The 15,859-nt window shown below is 57.7% G+C and overlaps 2 protein-coding genes across 2 annotated transcripts in view; both read right to left on the reverse strand.

The window, feature by feature from the left end:
* Nucleotides 1–15,759, reverse strand: part of MMP15 (matrix metallopeptidase 15 (membrane-inserted)) — a 21,012-nt gene extending 5,253 nt beyond the window's left edge. Inside the window, exons 1-6 of the mRNA XM_011938875.1 lie at nt 15,469–15,759; nt 4,405–4,553; nt 3,634–3,762; nt 1,533–1,840; nt 1,018–1,179; nt 2–88 (exon numbers count right to left, since the gene is read on the reverse strand). Coding sequence (XP_011794265.1) covers nt 2–88; nt 1,018–1,179; nt 1,533–1,840; nt 3,634–3,762; nt 4,405–4,553; nt 15,469–15,630 — 997 coding nt within the window. The 5' untranslated portion in view covers nt 15,631–15,759. The remainder of the gene's footprint in view (nt 1; nt 89–1,017; nt 1,180–1,532; nt 1,841–3,633; nt 3,763–4,404; nt 4,554–15,468) is intronic.
* Nucleotides 14,209–15,859, reverse strand: part of USB1 (U6 snRNA biogenesis 1) — a 31,522-nt gene continuing 29,871 nt past the window's right edge. The window contains exon 10 of the mRNA XM_011938810.1: nt 14,209–14,236. The gene's annotated coding sequence lies outside the window, so the exon portion shown is untranslated. The remainder of the gene's footprint in view (nt 14,237–15,859) is intronic.

Genomic DNA, 15,859 nt, shown 5'->3' on the forward strand with positions numbered 1-15,859 from the left:
CGGGGCGGCCGGTGGTCGGGCCGGCCTGGCCGCCGTGGCGTCACAGTGGGGAGAGGCTGGGTGGGCTGTGGTTGACCGTCTGGGGTACCTGCAGAGAGGCGGTGAGTCTGTTCAGAAGTGAGGTCTGTGTTCCTACTCAGAATCCTGGGCCCTGGGTCCCCAGCACAGGCCCACCCAGGTGGAAAGTAAAATCCTGCCCATCTACAGCAGACCCCTCCCCAACACCTGCCTCCATCCTCGGTGGGACCTGGGTCCTCCTCCTTCTAGCCCCTCCTCGACCTCCCCACACTGACCTTGGGTCACTGTGCTCCTGAGGGTGTCTGCCTGCATGTCCCCTTGGGGACATTCCCCTTGGGATGCCAGCCTGCTCCAGCAGAGGCTCCAGGCCCTGGCTTCAGGTGTTTTGGACTCTGCATTTCCAAGTTGCAGGGGATGCAGCAAGGGGTGCCCATCAAGTGCCCAGCATGGCAGGAGCTGCCAGCCCCGAGCAGGGCTCGGTGTGAGCACAGGGTGCAGGCCTTGGCCCACGGAACTGGCCCAGGGGACCTCACTGCTGGAGACTTTCTCGGGTGGGCCCTGGGTGGGGGGTGGCACTTCCTCAAAGCCACTGGGAAGTGATAAACCTGCAACACTGTGAACAGAGCTGTGACAGGCTCAGGCTGAAAGTGACGGTGGGAGGGGGCGGGTCCTGGGATCCCCGAGGCACTTGTGGTCTAGTAAGAATGCCGCCAAGGGTAAGGAGAGGAAGGTCATGAGGAACAATGGTGCCACCTGTGTCCCTTCAAGGCCTCTAGCCTGCAGCCACAGCCTCGAGTGAGGGCCAGGCCCTGGAGGCAGCCAGCTCTGGGTTTCACTTCCAGCACCACCATTTATTCCCCAAATGATGTGGGCAAGTCACTAATCCTCACTGGGCTTTGGGTTTCTCATCTACAAAATGGGGATGGCAGTAATGCCTACTCCTCATTGGGCAGGGACTTGAGAGCGGCATGCAGAGCCTGCTGGTAACAGCCCACGCACCGTAGAGCTGCTGGATGCCACGGAGATCATCCTCGGGCAGCTTGAAGTTGTCGACGTCCTTCCACTGGTAGAACGGCGCCATGATGGCATTGGGGTTGCTGGAGTGCTCCAGCCCCAGCGCGTGGCCCAGCTCATGCACTGCCACCAGGAAGAGGTTGTTTCCTTTCGGGGAGAGGAGGAGGCAGCACAGTCAGCTCTGGCCAGTCCCAGGACCTAACCACCCTGGACCCTCCAGGCTGAGGCTGCCAGAGAGCCTACCCTTGCTTCCCTCTTGGAAGAGGCTGAGCTCTTTTGGCCTACAACAACCCCATCTGAGAAATGGGTACAATCATCCTTTCTCACCTCCCCTTGGAGATGGTGGGACAACAGACTGAAATCAAGTATAGTGATCTGGAGACAAACACAGGGGAACTCTCTCCTCCCAGCCCCGCAGCTGCTGAACCCACTCAGCAGGGCACTGTTGCCCAGCTCCAGCACCGCCTGCCCTGCCCCCAACCCTGGCTAGCTGTCCTCACCATGCAGGTCAGTGCTGGAGAAGGTCCAGGGCTCATCTGCGTCAAAATGGGTGTCCCCGCCCAGGCCGGGGCCAGGGAAATAGGCGTGGGCCAGAAAGCCACCGGTGCCGTCAAACGGCGAGCTGTCGCCGTGGAAGCCAGAGGCAAAGAGTACCATGATGTCGGCCTCCTTCTGCCGCCGCAGCCGGATGTCCTCATAGGGCACCTCCTGGAAGACCAGGGGCGTGGCCTGCTCCCACACACGGAAGGCCCTGCGCACCGCCTCCATCGAGTGGTACCAGCCCAGCTTCTCCGTGTAGTTCTGGATGCTGGGGGTGGGTGGGAGATGAGTGAGCAGATACAGGGCCAAGGGCCTACTATCCTCTGCTGGTATGTTCCCAAGAGGGCACGCAAGGTCACCAACAAGCCCGTTAGTATCAATTGGCAGCTTGCTTTGATGTAAATCATAATTTGATTTTGTCAAATCCAGGAGATCATGAAGATATCATTAAATTAAGATTGCACTGTGGCAAATAAACTGATTTTAAGTAAGAGAGACATTAAGTAAACTAAAATACAGGTGCTATGTGGCTGGGGGAAAGACCTAGAAAACAGGATGCAAATGGGTGAGGTTTGGGAAACACAGGCTGAGCAGTTCTGAATGTTGAGCTCCAGGGTCAGACAGACCTGAGTTCAAGGCCTGGCTCTAACAGTATCTGTGTGACCCTGGGTAAGTAACTTAGTCTCTCTATTTCCAACTTCTTTCTTTTTTTTTTTGAGATGGAGTCTTGCTCTGTCACCCAGGTTGGAGTACAGTGGCACGATCTTGGCTCACTGCAACCTCCGCCTCCCAGGTTCAAGGGATTCTCCTGCCTCAGCCTCCTGAGTAGCTGGGACTATAGGCGCATGCCACCACACCCAGCTAATTTTGTATTTTCAGTAGAGACGGGGTTTCACCATGTTGGTCAGGTTGGTCTTGAACTCCTGACCTAGTGATCCGCCTGCCTCGGCCTCCCAAAGTGCTGGGATTACAGGCATGAGCCACTGGACCTGGCCTTCTTTTTTTTTTGAGATAGAGTTTTGCTCTTGTTTCCCAGGCTGGAGTGCAGTGGTGTGATCTCAGCTCACTGCAACCTCTGCCTCCTGGGTTCAAGCGAGTCTCCTGCCTCAGCCTCCCGAGTAGCTGGGATCTCGAGTAGCTGGGATTATACCACCACGCTTGGCTAATTTTGTATTTTTAGTAGAGACTGGGCTTTTCCATGTTGGTCAGGCTAGTCTTGAACTCCCGACCTCAGATGATCCACCGGCCTTAGCCTCCCAAAGTGCTGGGATTACAGGCATGAGCCACTGTGCCTGGCTAGTTTCTTTATCTGTTAAGTTAGAAAAGAGTGTGTGTGTGTGTTACTTTCTTCACAGGGTTCCAGTGAGGATTAGAGGAAGTAAGTTGTAGCCAGAGCCTGCATTTGATGAAGTATGGCGAAGCCTGATCTTACGCATATAAATCACATTCAGCTCTGTGTGCTGGAGAGACTTCCATTAAACCTGAAGGGAATATTTTAATTGGTTGTACCTTGAATTCACTCTCGGGGCTTGAGGTCTAAGTGACCATAGGAGCCACTCTTCCTCGGGAGATGGAACTCAGAGTGGGGACAGAGCCAGACTGGAACAAAAAGGGGAACCCTTGGGGAAAAATCACATGGCTCAAGGCACACTTGGCTGTGGGGTTTTCTTGCTCAAGGACTCAGCAAAAAGGATGAGGGCCCCTGATCCAAGGATTCTGCAGGCGACTTGCCTGTTCACTTGATGGATGCCTGGATTCCTGCACCCCAGCCATCACCCACCCCTTGCCACAGTCCGTGCTGGGGCAGTAGCCCAGCTGTGCCCAGTGAGGCCAGCCCCTGTCTGCAGGGCGGTGGGAGGTGGGGAAGGACAGGGCGGAAGTAGCTTGAAGGGTCCTGACCTTCTCTCGAGGGAGACTGTCTGGTGTGTGTGGCTGGTCTCATCAGTGTGGGAGTGGGCTGGTCTGTTGAGGCTGGGTGCCCTGGGGTGGGCTCTGGGAAAGGAGGTCTGAGGCTCGGCCTGCCAAGGGGCAGACGTCTCCCTGGGCAGCTGAGCCTCCTACCTGAAGGTCAGATGGTGGTTGTTCCACTTCCTCCCGGTGAGGGCATAGCGCTTCCGCCGCCGCCGCAGATTGGCTTTCACTCGTACCCCGAACTGGTCCGGCACCCCACAGCGGGGCCGCTTCATCCACCTGTGACATAGACACAGAGAGGTGAGCACAGAGCCTTTCCTCCACACACCTGCCTGTTCTGGTACTGCCACTTCCAGGCTTCCCAGCTGCCCCTCCTATGACATGGTGGGGATGGGGGACTCTTAGCTTCAACTTCCAGTAAAATGGGCAAAATGCCTGTATTGGAAGACTGAGTGCCCAGGAGTGGCTCAGTCAAGGTGAGCCCTTCTCTCCTTATCACCCAGTAATGGAGGGTCGCTCAAGGCCTTCTGTCCTGGATACGTTATGCTCTGTGCATTCTTTTCAGGGACATGGCTTTAGGTCATGTCACTTGTTAGATTCATAGCCATGCCTAGCTAGGATTTGCCATCCACAGCTCCTGGATGTCCTGCACCTCCACACTCCCCTGGCCATGTCAGACATCACTAATCGAGCACTGTGCTCCTTACTGCCAAGGCCTGGATTCTGCCCCTGGAGCTTTCTCAATACAAGGCTTTGGGCAGCCACTCCAACCAATGAGAACTGGCATGGAGGACCAAACCATTTGGCATCTCTTATCTAGGCCACTCTTTTCTGGAAACTCCACATGCTGAGTGAGCCCTCTTGAGTACAGGCCAGATGGAGGGCAGGTGTCTGTGGGGTCTGGATGAGGGGGGAACTCACTCCTTGGTCTCTTCATCGAGCACACCCGTGACTGGGATCCCGTAGAAGCGCTGCATCTCAGCAAGGGCTGAGGCCAAGATCTGGGCGGAACGCATGGTGGACATATGGCGGCTGGGCTGGGGTAGGTAGCCATAGAGCCGCAGCCAGTTCTGCAAAGAAGCCACAACCCCGTCAGCAGGTCCTGGCAGAGCTACCTCCAAACATGTACAGCCTGTGCCGACTGCTTCCCACCACCTCCACCACTGCTGCCCTATCTGAGCCGTCATCACTTCCTGCCCAGGTGACCATGTGAGCCTCAGCACCCTCCTCCCTGTCATCTCTTCTCACATAAGAGCCAGAACAAAGGCCAGGTCAGATCTGGTCAATTCTCCGCTTAGAACCCTCTGAAGATTTCCCATTGCAAAGGAAAAGCCATTTGTACAGGAGCCACAAGGTCCTCACTCTGTCATCCCACCTTAGCTGGCCCTCACCACAATCCATCCCAGCTGGGCACGCTCCTGCCTCAGGGCCTTTGCACTTGCTGCCCCTGCTGCTTGATGCACTCTCCCGCCAGACAACTGTGTGGCTTTCATCCTCATTTTCTTCAGGTCGTTGTTTCCATACCACCTTATCTAAGAGGTGTTCTCTGACATGCTAAAAAGGCCCCATCAGCTATACCCTGCAGCCTCCTCCTTCCCCCCATGCTTATCACCCATCTAATGTACTGTATATTTCGATTAGGCGTTTGCTATTTGTCTTCCCCCATTAAGACAGAAGCCATGTCCACAGCAGCTGACAACTGCACTGGCCCCTCCAGGGTCGGCCCCTACCAGGCCAAGGAGACTGCTGGGGACCCAAAAGGACTGAGGACCTCTTGAGGCCTTACCCTTTGGCACTGCTCCCCAAAGACCTTAAATCTCCTGGAAAGAGTGGACAGATGCAGGTACCCACCCAGGCTGGAGGGCGGGACAGAAGCCTGAAGCCCAGGCCCTGGTCTACTACAAAGTCTTCATTCTTCCTGGGCCCCAGCTTCCTCACCTATAGAATGGGGAACCATGGGCTGTTGAGGGGTGAGGTTTGAGGAAAGCAGCCTTCGAAAAAGCTGGTATACAACAGGTGTGCCCTTCCCTTTCTAGGGCTTGCTTGGCAAGTCTTCTCATCCATCTACCACCCACCCTGCCAGATGTTTCTGAACACCTTCTGTGCCAGCTGGGGGTCATGGGAGGACTAGGCTGAGGCATCCCGGCCTTCAGGAACTTACAGTCTTCCCGGGAGACCCAGCCCACCCAAAAAGCAAGGAACCCACACCCCACGAGTTGCATGGCCAAGCCAGAGGGCAGAGCCAGGCCGAGCTGTGGTAGAGAGGGGGTTCTGCCCTGCCTGCTTCATGTCCTCAAGCCTTCAAGAGCACAGTGACCACCATGGGAGGCAGTGAGCAGAAGCCAGGGGCTGCCCTGGACCTTGGCCACTGCAAGTGTTTGTGTCTGACTTGTCTGGGTCTCTAGGGGTATCCAGAATGAGAAGCCCTTAAGGCCGGCCCTCTGAGTGCTCTGGGAGGTGAGAGCTATACCTCGAGGGCCCAGGAGCAGGGGAGTAGCTGGACACAGAGGTTGCTTTAGGCTGACAGCTCACATATCTGCCTGCCACCAACGTCACATCTAATACTTCAGGCACTTGCTCTCTCAGTGCCATCCACCAGCCCAGCCCTGGCAACCGGCCAGGTCCCTGGTGTGGCTGGGCAGGCCAGCTCAGCGGTACCCAGGCTGCTGATAGATGGAGCAGCTGCTGAGCCAAGGAAGGCAGCATGGAGAAGCTGCCGGGGTTGCAGTCTGGATGTGCGGCCACAGCTTTGAGGCCTCTCAGGACCCAGGAAACAGCCCCAGAACAACGGGGTGGAAACGCGGAGCTGAGAAACCACCACTAGCTCTGGGGACAGGCAGAGCTAGGCAGAGCCTGGCTTGGTTATTTCCGAGGTGTGACTTCACCTCCTTATCTCTCAGTCGGTCATCGGTAAAAGGGGGGTTGCACCAGGACCTGCCGCATCTCCCGGGTTTCTATGAGGAGGAAATGGACAGTGCACGCTAGTGCCTGACACGACCCTGGGCAGCAGATGGTGCTCGACACACGTGCAAATGACAGAGACCCAAGGCCTGTGTGGTTGTCCCTAGGGCAGGCAGCCTTTGGCCTCCTTGACCCATCGTCGACCAAGAGGGCTGATGGGTCTGGACCTTCTAAGACTGGTGATGGGCCAGGCTCCACCAGAACCCCAGAGTGGAGGGAGGCAGGAGGCCCCCAGGGCCCCTCCACCAGCACTCCTCACTTCTGGCCCAGGGCGCATTCCCACAGCTCAATAAGATACTGGCAATGTCGTGGGTACCCTCCCTGTTCTTCCCAAGCATGGGAAACCTCTCCCAAGGCTCCTGTGCTGGGGGGTGTGGAGTGGCAGATCCACCATCCTTAAAGGACAGTTTCCCTGAAGGTGCTTGGGGAGATCCAGAAGGCGAGGCCATGATGCTCAGCCAGCTCTAACGGCAAAGGGAATGCAGCTAGAAGCCGGGGGAGTGGCGGGGGACTGGCTGCCAGCAGATTAGGGCACCTCTACATCACCTATTTGCATACGGTAAAAATATCTCTGGGAGCGCAATCATGGGCCACTGAGGGGCTGATTAGCAGTATCTGTAGAGTGATAGGAGGGGAGGGCGGCGGGGGGATCAGTCTGAGGCCCCAGGGAGGAAAGCGAGGGTGCTGGCCTGTCTGCAGTGAAGAGCTCCAGAGACCAGCAGAGGGGTCCCTTCAACCCCGGGGCCAGTTCAGGGGCTGCCAGGAGGGTCCCAAGGGCACTATGGACCCTCCACACAGAGAATCAGTATTGAGTTCCAGGAAAGTGAAGAGCTTCCATCTCGCTATCAGCCAAGCTTCAACCCTCAGCCACCTGGGGTGAAGAGCCAGAGGCTGAGGATGGGGGCACCCCTTGGGCAGTGATTGGGGGAGTTGGGGGGCGGTAGGCAGAAACACAGCCTTGGTGCAGACCAGCCAAACCTCTGGATAACAAGGCGAAGCTGACAGAGCACACCTGACCAGTGAAAGCGTGCTCAGGGTGGCTGAATGCCAAGTGTCCATAAATCTGCCCGGGTGGCAGCAATACCACCCATAGGACTGGGAGCTTCCTCCTTTCCCCAGGGTCCAGGAAGAAGTTTCCCGGCACCTTCCAGCCACACTAAGTGGGACATGTTCGGGAGAACACAGGAGGGAAGACACAGCAGGGGGCGGGGACGTGAGGGCGGGGCCGGAGGTGCTGCTGCCTCCAGGTGGGCAGTGTGGGGAGCTTGCTGAACTACTTTGCTGCCACTGGGCAAAAGGCACAGATGAGTCCCCAGGTCATGACTCCCAGTCCCAGTGTTCAAGCCCTTGCTGCTCTCCTGGTAACTGTAAAAACTGTCCCTAATACAAGGAACCTCTTCCTGCCACCTAGAGTCACAGGTGGGGTGAGCCACGTGGGTGAAGCTTTGCTTCTCAGGTGAGGAAGCTGAGGTTCAGAAAGTCTGTAAGTGGCAGAGTAGGGTGGGATATGAAGCAGGACTTGTTTCTTCTGCCACCAAGGCCACTGTCCAATGGGAGGGAAGGAGGGCTCTGGGGCCATGAGGGCCCCTCCCCTCTGCAGCTTGGGGTGTGGGCTACTATGGGGGGCACCGGCCACTGTGGTTCTCTCAGCCATTTCTTTTCTTTTTTTGAGACAGAGTCTCTCTCTGTCACCCAGGATGGTGTGATCTCGGTTTACTGCAACTTCTACCTCCTGAGTTCAAGCGATTCTTCTGCCTCAGCCTCCTGAGTAGCTGGGACTGCAGGCGTGCGTCACCACACCCAGCTAATTTTTCTATTTTTGGTAGAGACAGGGTTTCACTATGGTGGTCAGGCTGGTCTCGAGTACCTGACCTCAGGTGATCCGCCCACCTTGGCTTCCCAAATTGCTGGGATTACAGGCTGAGCCACCACACCTAGCCAATTTCTTTCTTGACTTCCAGACCCCGTCCCATTAGTATTTATTGACACTTCAGGTGAGTGGCAAGGAGATATGGGGTCACCAGGAGTCAGAAGGGGGGTTCCTGGACCCCGGTACACAGGAGAGGCCATAACCGCAGCACCTGAGTCTGGCATGGGCCAGCCACCCATTCCAGCCTCCAGTGAATGCTCACTGCCACTCCTGAAAGGTAGATTTATGACCATTTCCATGATACAGACAGCAAGGTTCAGAGATAGTGAGTGCCTCACCTAGGGTCACAGAGCTGACCTGGGCTGGAACTGGGACTATCGGACCAGGCTGCTGCTGAAATATCACCAGCTCCTCTTGGCCTCAGGCTGGGGACACTAGGCCTTTCTCAGGAGCAGTGCCCAGCACAGCACGGGGAAGGGTGCCTAATCCTCCCCACACCCAACATCTCCGGCCGGGTCTGGGCGCTGGGCCATCTCAGTCCACCCTCCCCCACAGGCTGCCGAGAGGGTTGGTGTAAGAAGCCGCTAGATCAATACTGTGCAGTGAGCAGCCGCCACAGTGGGGGTGGGGTGGGGGAGGGGGCAAGTGTCTGCTGCTGCTGCCCCAGCCGGCCCTTCCAGCTCCTCCAGCCCTCAGATCTGTGGAGCTGGCCGGCAGCCCCCTCCCCCAGGGCCCTTATCAGACCCCAGGAGATAAGGACACTTTCTACTGGGCTCTGCTTTGCCTCTGTCACCCAGGTTCTGTCTGCAATCTGAGCAGACCCAGGCAGAGTTGCCCAGCCAGGCACAAAAGAAGCCTTGTGAAGGCTGCCAGCGATGGATCCGGCCCCCAGACCTTTTGTGGCCTTGTGAGGTCCTCACCATGCTCATCTCCCCTACCCTGTAGTCTTGGTATTGAGGGCTCTAGGGAGCAGGCCAAGGCTGTGCCCAGCTCTGTACTCCCAGCCACTAGGCACAGAGCCTATACTGAATGGGACGAAGTCCTAGGACAGCCAGGGAGCTTGCAGAAGGCAGGGTGCGCACTCCAGGCCCACAGGGTCCACCTAGATCAGCAGACCTGAGCCAAGAGTCCACTCACCAGCTGGGTGGCCCCAGTACCATAAAGCCCAGCCACCCCCAAGGCCTCCACCGACTACAGCTGGCCAAAAACTCATCCAGCCTGCATGCTGCAGACAGGGGGCGCTCACTGCCACCCAAGGCAGCCCATTCTCTCTCCAGACAGCAACGACTGTTAGCCCTTCCTCAGGCTGAGCGGAAGTCAGCCCCTGAGGGCCGCTCCTTGGTTCCGACTGCTAGTCCACATAACAGGGCCCTGGGCAATGGAAGATGGCTAGGATAACTTTTCTAAGCCTTAGTTCCCTCCTCTGCAAAATAGGGCCAAGATCATCACTCCGATCCACCAAGCAGGGTTGAGAGCATCCCCAAGGCCAGTAAAGGAAGGTGGCATGGGCAGGGCGTGGTAGCTCACGCCTGTAATCCCAGCACTTTGGGAGGCTGAGGTGGGCAGATAACGAGGTCAGGAGATTGAGACAATCCTGGTTAACACAGTGAAACCCGTCTCTACTAAAAATACAAAAAATTAGGCGTAGTAGCACGCGCCTGTAGTCCCAGCTACTCAGGTGGCTGAGGCAGGAGAATCGCCTGAATCCAGGGGGTGGAGGCTGCAGCGAGCCGAGATTGCTCCATTCCACTCCAGCCTGGGCCACAAGAGCGAGACTCTGTCTCAAAAAAAAAAAAAAAAAAAAAAAAAAAGGCGGCGTTGGGCCAGGTCCTCCTTGGTGGATTGCACACTACCTTTAGAGGCAGTATGGTCCACATTTCAGCGGTTCTAGGACACACATGCTTAGTTTGGGCTTAAATCTTCTCCCTCCCATGGGTCTTAAAGCGAGTTGAAGGTGGGGGCTGGGACTCTGGGTGGTGGGGAAGTCCAGCAGGAGAAGCAGGAAGGAGGAAGACGTCTTGAGGTCTGACCACTTCTTTACCCAGCAGCCTTCCAGCCTGCCCCACACTCCTTAACTTGGAGGAAAAAACAACCGGGTTCCCTGGCCAGTGGGCGGGGTGAAGAGGCCTCTGTTAGCCAGGAGTTTCAGGCCTGGCTGGGGGCCCGGCCTTGGGTCCTCACCTGGAAACCTCCCTGCAGGTGCTGACTCCTAGACGGGGCTATCCACAGGGCAGAGCTTGGTTGGCTGGACAGATGGGGGCAAGGCTGGGTGGGCCTGGGGAGGGCTTTTGGCTCACACAGCTCAGGCAGCTCTGGCTCCACCTCAGAAACCCCCTTCCCACCTGGATCGGGCCCAGCAGAATTCTGCGTGGTGGAACTTCCACAGGATGGCACCCTAGGCTCTGACCTGTAGCCTTTAACCCAACATAGGGGTTGGGAGCTTGGGCTCTAGGCCAGACTGAGCTGGGTTCAAATCCAAGCTCTGCCACTCCCTGGCTATGGAATGCGGGGGTCATTTTTCTCGCCTCACAGTATTAGTTTTCTCTTTTGTACAATAGGGTAATGACAGCATATACACTTGAAGAGTTAATACAAGGATTAAACGTGAAAATGCTTACAAAACATCCCCAGGCTGTGTCCAGGACAGACACAAATATGTTGAACGTGCTCAAAAGTAACACCTGCGCCTCCTTAGGCCCCCTGCGCCGGGCGCTGTGCATAGCGTTTAGTGTTTTGCACATAAATGCAATGAATCTCCCCAGTAACTCCATCAAACAGATATACCAGTGCTATTCCCTTTTTATAGGGATCCTAAAGTTCATACAGGTTCAGTGATTTGCCCAACAGTAAATGCCATTCACTTCTGTCACTGTGTTTTGCACTATTTTGCCAGGGAGGCTCTGGACACAGGGTGTAGGCCACCGTGTTGTGCACTGCTTTGCACTATGTATCGGATGCCATGCTCATAAATGCTGAACGTGGAGTTAGACTCTCACCCCTACAGGGTGACAGTCACTCCTAGGGGAAAGACAAGGCAGTGCCAGTGCCAGCGCCAATGCCCTGGAGAGGCAATCTAGAACTTGGCCTGCATCACCACCAGCCAATGGCAGCAGGATGGGGGGCATCTCCACGGGCTGGCTAATGGCTGGAACCAGGGGCTCATCCACCTGTCCTGTCACTGGAGGCTGAGTTGGGTCTCTTCCCACTTTTTCTTCTATTGCCACGAAGGCCACGGGATTAGGGAAGAGGCATCCCTCTTTGCCTCTGGGATCCAGGTCCAGCTCCATGGCCTCTGGTCTCAGGAATCCCTGGAACCTGTGTCCCACTGTGAAGCAGCCCTATCTGAGCCATCACTCAGGGCTGTCCAGCCAGATGGTGCCTACTGTGTCTCAGATCTGGAGCGTTCAGCCGCCTGGGTCCCAATCCTCACACTCAATGGTGGGCTTCACCCAGGACCCTCTTTGTAAAGGAGAAAGATAGGAGCAGGGTCCGCAACCCCTCCCTGTCTTTGCTGACTCAGAAAACACATCTCCAGGACCAAAGCACTGCTCCTGCTGGAGTGTCCAAGCGAGGGAATCACCTAAGCCTTGGGATGATATGGAAGATATCCATTCTGATCTGATCAGGAAAGCAGTGGTGCTCACAGCGACCACCGCAGCTAGCCCGAGGCAGAGGTCAAACTCCCAGCGGGGCAGAGGTGATGATGGCAGGGAACATCTGGACCAAACAACAAAAGGGCCACAGAGGGACAGCCAGAACAAACCGCTTGGCAGGGAGAGGCTTTTCCACGCCTGCAGTGTGGCCATCCTGAGTGGGCATAAGAGATAGCAGTGGACACTGGGCTTTTGAGGAAAGTCTTCTTTTGGGGGTGGGGATAGCGTGTTATTTCCATGTTGCTCCTCTCTACATTCATGGATATCTTTTAAGTATTGATATCCCGTGGGGGTGGGCAAAGGAGGTATTTGTGTTCGGAGGTTACGATGGGAAGGTCAGGCCAATACACTGCTCAGACAAGGAGCTTACACTAGGCTGTTCTCTGCAAGGAGACAGATGACTGGCTGGACCTAAGGGCAGTCGCAACTCGGAAACATGGCAAGGGCTGGGTGTGAAGTGCATGGCCCAATGAGATCTAGGTCCTTGGCTGGGCCAATCAGACCAGTTCTCGCTGGGTCTTGACACAGAGCATGGAGAGGAGTGATTTGCTACTAGCAAGAAAACAGAGTAAAAAGCAGAGACAAGAGGGGAGGGGGAGAAGATTCAGCTTCCGTAGATTCCCAATGACAAGGCCCCGCTGTTAACCTCCTTTTCTTAGCTGGTGGACAAAGACAGCATGTGTAGTTTTGCTCTGTTAAAAGAAAGAGGAGACCAGTGGGGCCCGCCAGAGCCAGCATGGAAGTACTAGTAGAGACTGAAGTGCAGGAAGCCCGAGACTGTGGCTCACCTGAAGGTCGAAATGAGAATTCACACCAACCCCCCCCATCCCCCACCCCCTGCCGCCTCATCTGCTCTGTGGCTGCGTAGGGGCTAGGAAGATACTCGTGGGCCTGTTCAGGAAGGGTGGGTGGATCTGTTTTGGTGGTGGTGACACCACACCTGTGAACTCTGGCAGCCTGAGTCACCTCCACAGAGCAGGCTGAGGGCCTGAATTGTGCCTGGGAGGAGGGGGTAGGGGGAGGCAGATGAGATAAGAGCTCCCCTGGTGAACCTGGAGACTCTCAGCCCTGCAGGGCAGGAACAACAGTGGGCACCTCAGCCAGGTGGGGATCTGGCCCGGAATGACTATAGACTGGGACCGGACATCTAAGGGAGAATGTGGGACAGGGCAAGGCAGCTCAGTGGTGGGTTAGGGCCTGGCAGGTTGCAGGTGTTTCTCAGTTCCTAGCACGTGCCAGGTTCCTTGATGTCTCAGCCTTGTGAAACTCCTGTGGCTTCCACCCTGGGAGGGGAGAGAGGAAGTGGAGAGGGGCTGGCCTTGGCTCAACTGCCAAGCTGCTCCGAGAAGGTCCCAGCCGTGACCCCGCTGGAGGCCTAAAGCTGTGCGGATGCTGGGGTGAGGATGAGAGAGCCGGCCCTTCTCCGAGGAAGGGAGGCTCAACACAGGGTGTAGGCCAGGCCCAGGAGTCTGAGGCCATAGCCTCCTGGCAGATGGGCTGGCTGCTGAGGCCATTTGACTCTTTGGGCCCACATGTGGCCAGACCTGATGGGACTCCAGAAGCGGCCTGTACCCAAAGCCAACTGTAGGAGCTGGGATACTCCACCTGTCTCTAGTCCTCTATCTGCATAGCTGCCAACATTCAGGGCTCCCTAAACCTTTCGGGGTCTCTTCCAGCCACTGCCCAGGTCCAACCAAAGTGTTTCCCCAGGAGTAGGGCTCCAGGACAGTCACAATCTCCAGATCAGGAGAACGGTCTGTGATAATGCAACCACAGCTTCTTCCCTGGCAGCATTGAGCTGTGGGCACTCCCTGAACTGGAGGGTTGGGGTAGGGGTGAGATGGAACTGGAAAAGCAGAAGATAGAGAGAGTGAAGCCCCCTCCGACTACAGGTCCCTGCACCCCAGAGCTCCTGGCCAGCTAGGATGCCATTAGCAATGCACAGCCATCAAATTCTATCACTGCTTCCTATGTACAGACACCATCCCTTAGTAAATTAGAAACTCAAGAGTGGGATTGTGACTTGGAATTCTTTGGCACTCCAGCCCAGAGTGGCAGGTGGGCCCAAACGGCACTCTCCGCCCACTACTTGGGTCACTGGCTGAGGGGTAATCCTCACCAACAGGAGCCCCCTAAAGCTCCTGCCTGCCTGTGTGAATGGGGTGGGGGAGGGTGGCCAGACTGGGTCGGGGCGGGGCTCCTGTCCTGGCTCCTTGCAGCTCTCCCTGGCCTGGCCTGGCCAGGGAGGGAGGACAGAGCAGGTGGGGAACTGGCTGGGAGGTGTAACTCGAGCCCAGGAGGAATTCCCTGCCCTTCCTCTATGCTTTTATTAAAGTAGGGCGGGGAAGGGCAAGCTTCCATCGGAAAAATCTCCCAGGCAGCCCGGGGAGATGGGAAAGCCGCCGTGAGCCAGGGAGGGAGCACCAGCCCAGCTGCAAATAGAAACGGCGCTCAGGCCCGCAGCCGGGGCAGCCCAAGGGCACCAAGGCCTGAGCACCGTGCAGAAGCGGCTCCGGGGTGGTTCTTTCTCCCTACTCCCGGCCCAATCCTCTCCCCGCCTATCTGGGGCAGGGAGCAGGTCTTAGAAGTCAGGGAAGAGCGGACCCTGCTCTTGCTCTGGGGCAACAGAGTTGGCGCCTTCAGTGTCCTCGCTCGGGAGACACCATGGAGCTGGGGCGCTGGCTGGACCCGGCTCTACACTGGGATGCCGCGCCTGGTCACCCGCGGGAGCCATCCACAGCGGGGCCCCAGGAGGGACGCCTAGCGGGCTCCTAGCGAAAAGAGGCGCAGGGTCCACCCTCTCCCACCCGGGGCTTCGACGTAGGGGCGCTGTTGGAAGGAAGCGCTGTGGGAGGCAGGGTCCGTCCTTGGGACCCCGCCCGGGCGTGGCTAGGCTTCCTCGCAAGAGCGCGAGAAAGTAGCCAAAGCGCCTCTGCAACCGGAGTCCGCTGCCTCAGCTGTCTGCACCCATCCCCCCGCATCCCGGCCCGCCGTGTGCGCCTCGGTATCATCCAGACGAGAAGCTACCTGGGCAGGAGCGCTGTTGCCCAGCTGCCCAGCTCCTGCTCCGCCTGTGGCTGTCCCCGAGAGTAGCCCCCTCCCCATTCGCAAAGAGCGCCACTGCGCGCCAGCTGGGCTCTCGAGGAATCGGCTGCCCTGGAGGGAAGGAAGGAGGGGACGCAAGGGCTGGGGGCGACGGAAGCGGCTCCCGGGACACAGGCTGAATGTGGTGGGGTCGGGGTGGGGGCTCAGTGCCCAGAACAGGGCTGTACTCGGAGTAGCGGGGAGGCGCGAGCCCTGCGCCCTCCAGGTTTTGGAAGAGGTGCGCTGCAGAGGGCGAGCTGGGGAGGGGCAGCCTGCCAAGTCCCCTTTCTTCACCGCCAAGGCCCAGAACAGGGGGCGCGTCTCCGCTCCCTCCACCTCCACGTCCCAGGCTGCTGGCGTGGCGCCTCTCTCTCTAAGCCCCCAGCCCGCAGCCAAAGGGCAGCGCGGGGGTCTTACCTCGGCATGGACCTCTGCGTCTTCGGCCGCTACGCCAAGGCCCAGGCAGCCCAGAAGCACCAGGAGCAGCGGCAGCAATCGCGGCCGCGCCGCCTCCTCCCGGTCGCCGAGGAGGCTGCCAGTCCAGCCCGGCCGTCCGGGCGTGCTCCGGTTGCTGCCCATGCTCTCGGCGCCCAGCCCGGCCCGGAACACTGCACGCCGGGTCCTCGCACGCGCCTTGGAAACTTGCGACGCTCCCTGGCTCCTGGCCCGGCGGGCGCGCCGCGCACCTCAGGCTCCCGGTTCCCGCTGGAGCCGCCTAGGTCGCCTCGGCAAATTCCCAAGCCCGAGGAGAAGCGAGCAGGGCAGGTCCGGGCTCTCGGAATCAGCGGGAGGGAAGGGGACCGGCCGG

This window comes from Colobus angolensis, unplaced genomic scaffold, assembly GCF_000951035.1.
Source record: "Colobus angolensis palliatus isolate OR3802 unplaced genomic scaffold, Cang.pa_1.0 Scaffold178, whole genome shotgun sequence".
Taxonomy (NCBI): Eukaryota; Metazoa; Chordata; class Mammalia; order Primates; family Cercopithecidae; genus Colobus; species Colobus angolensis.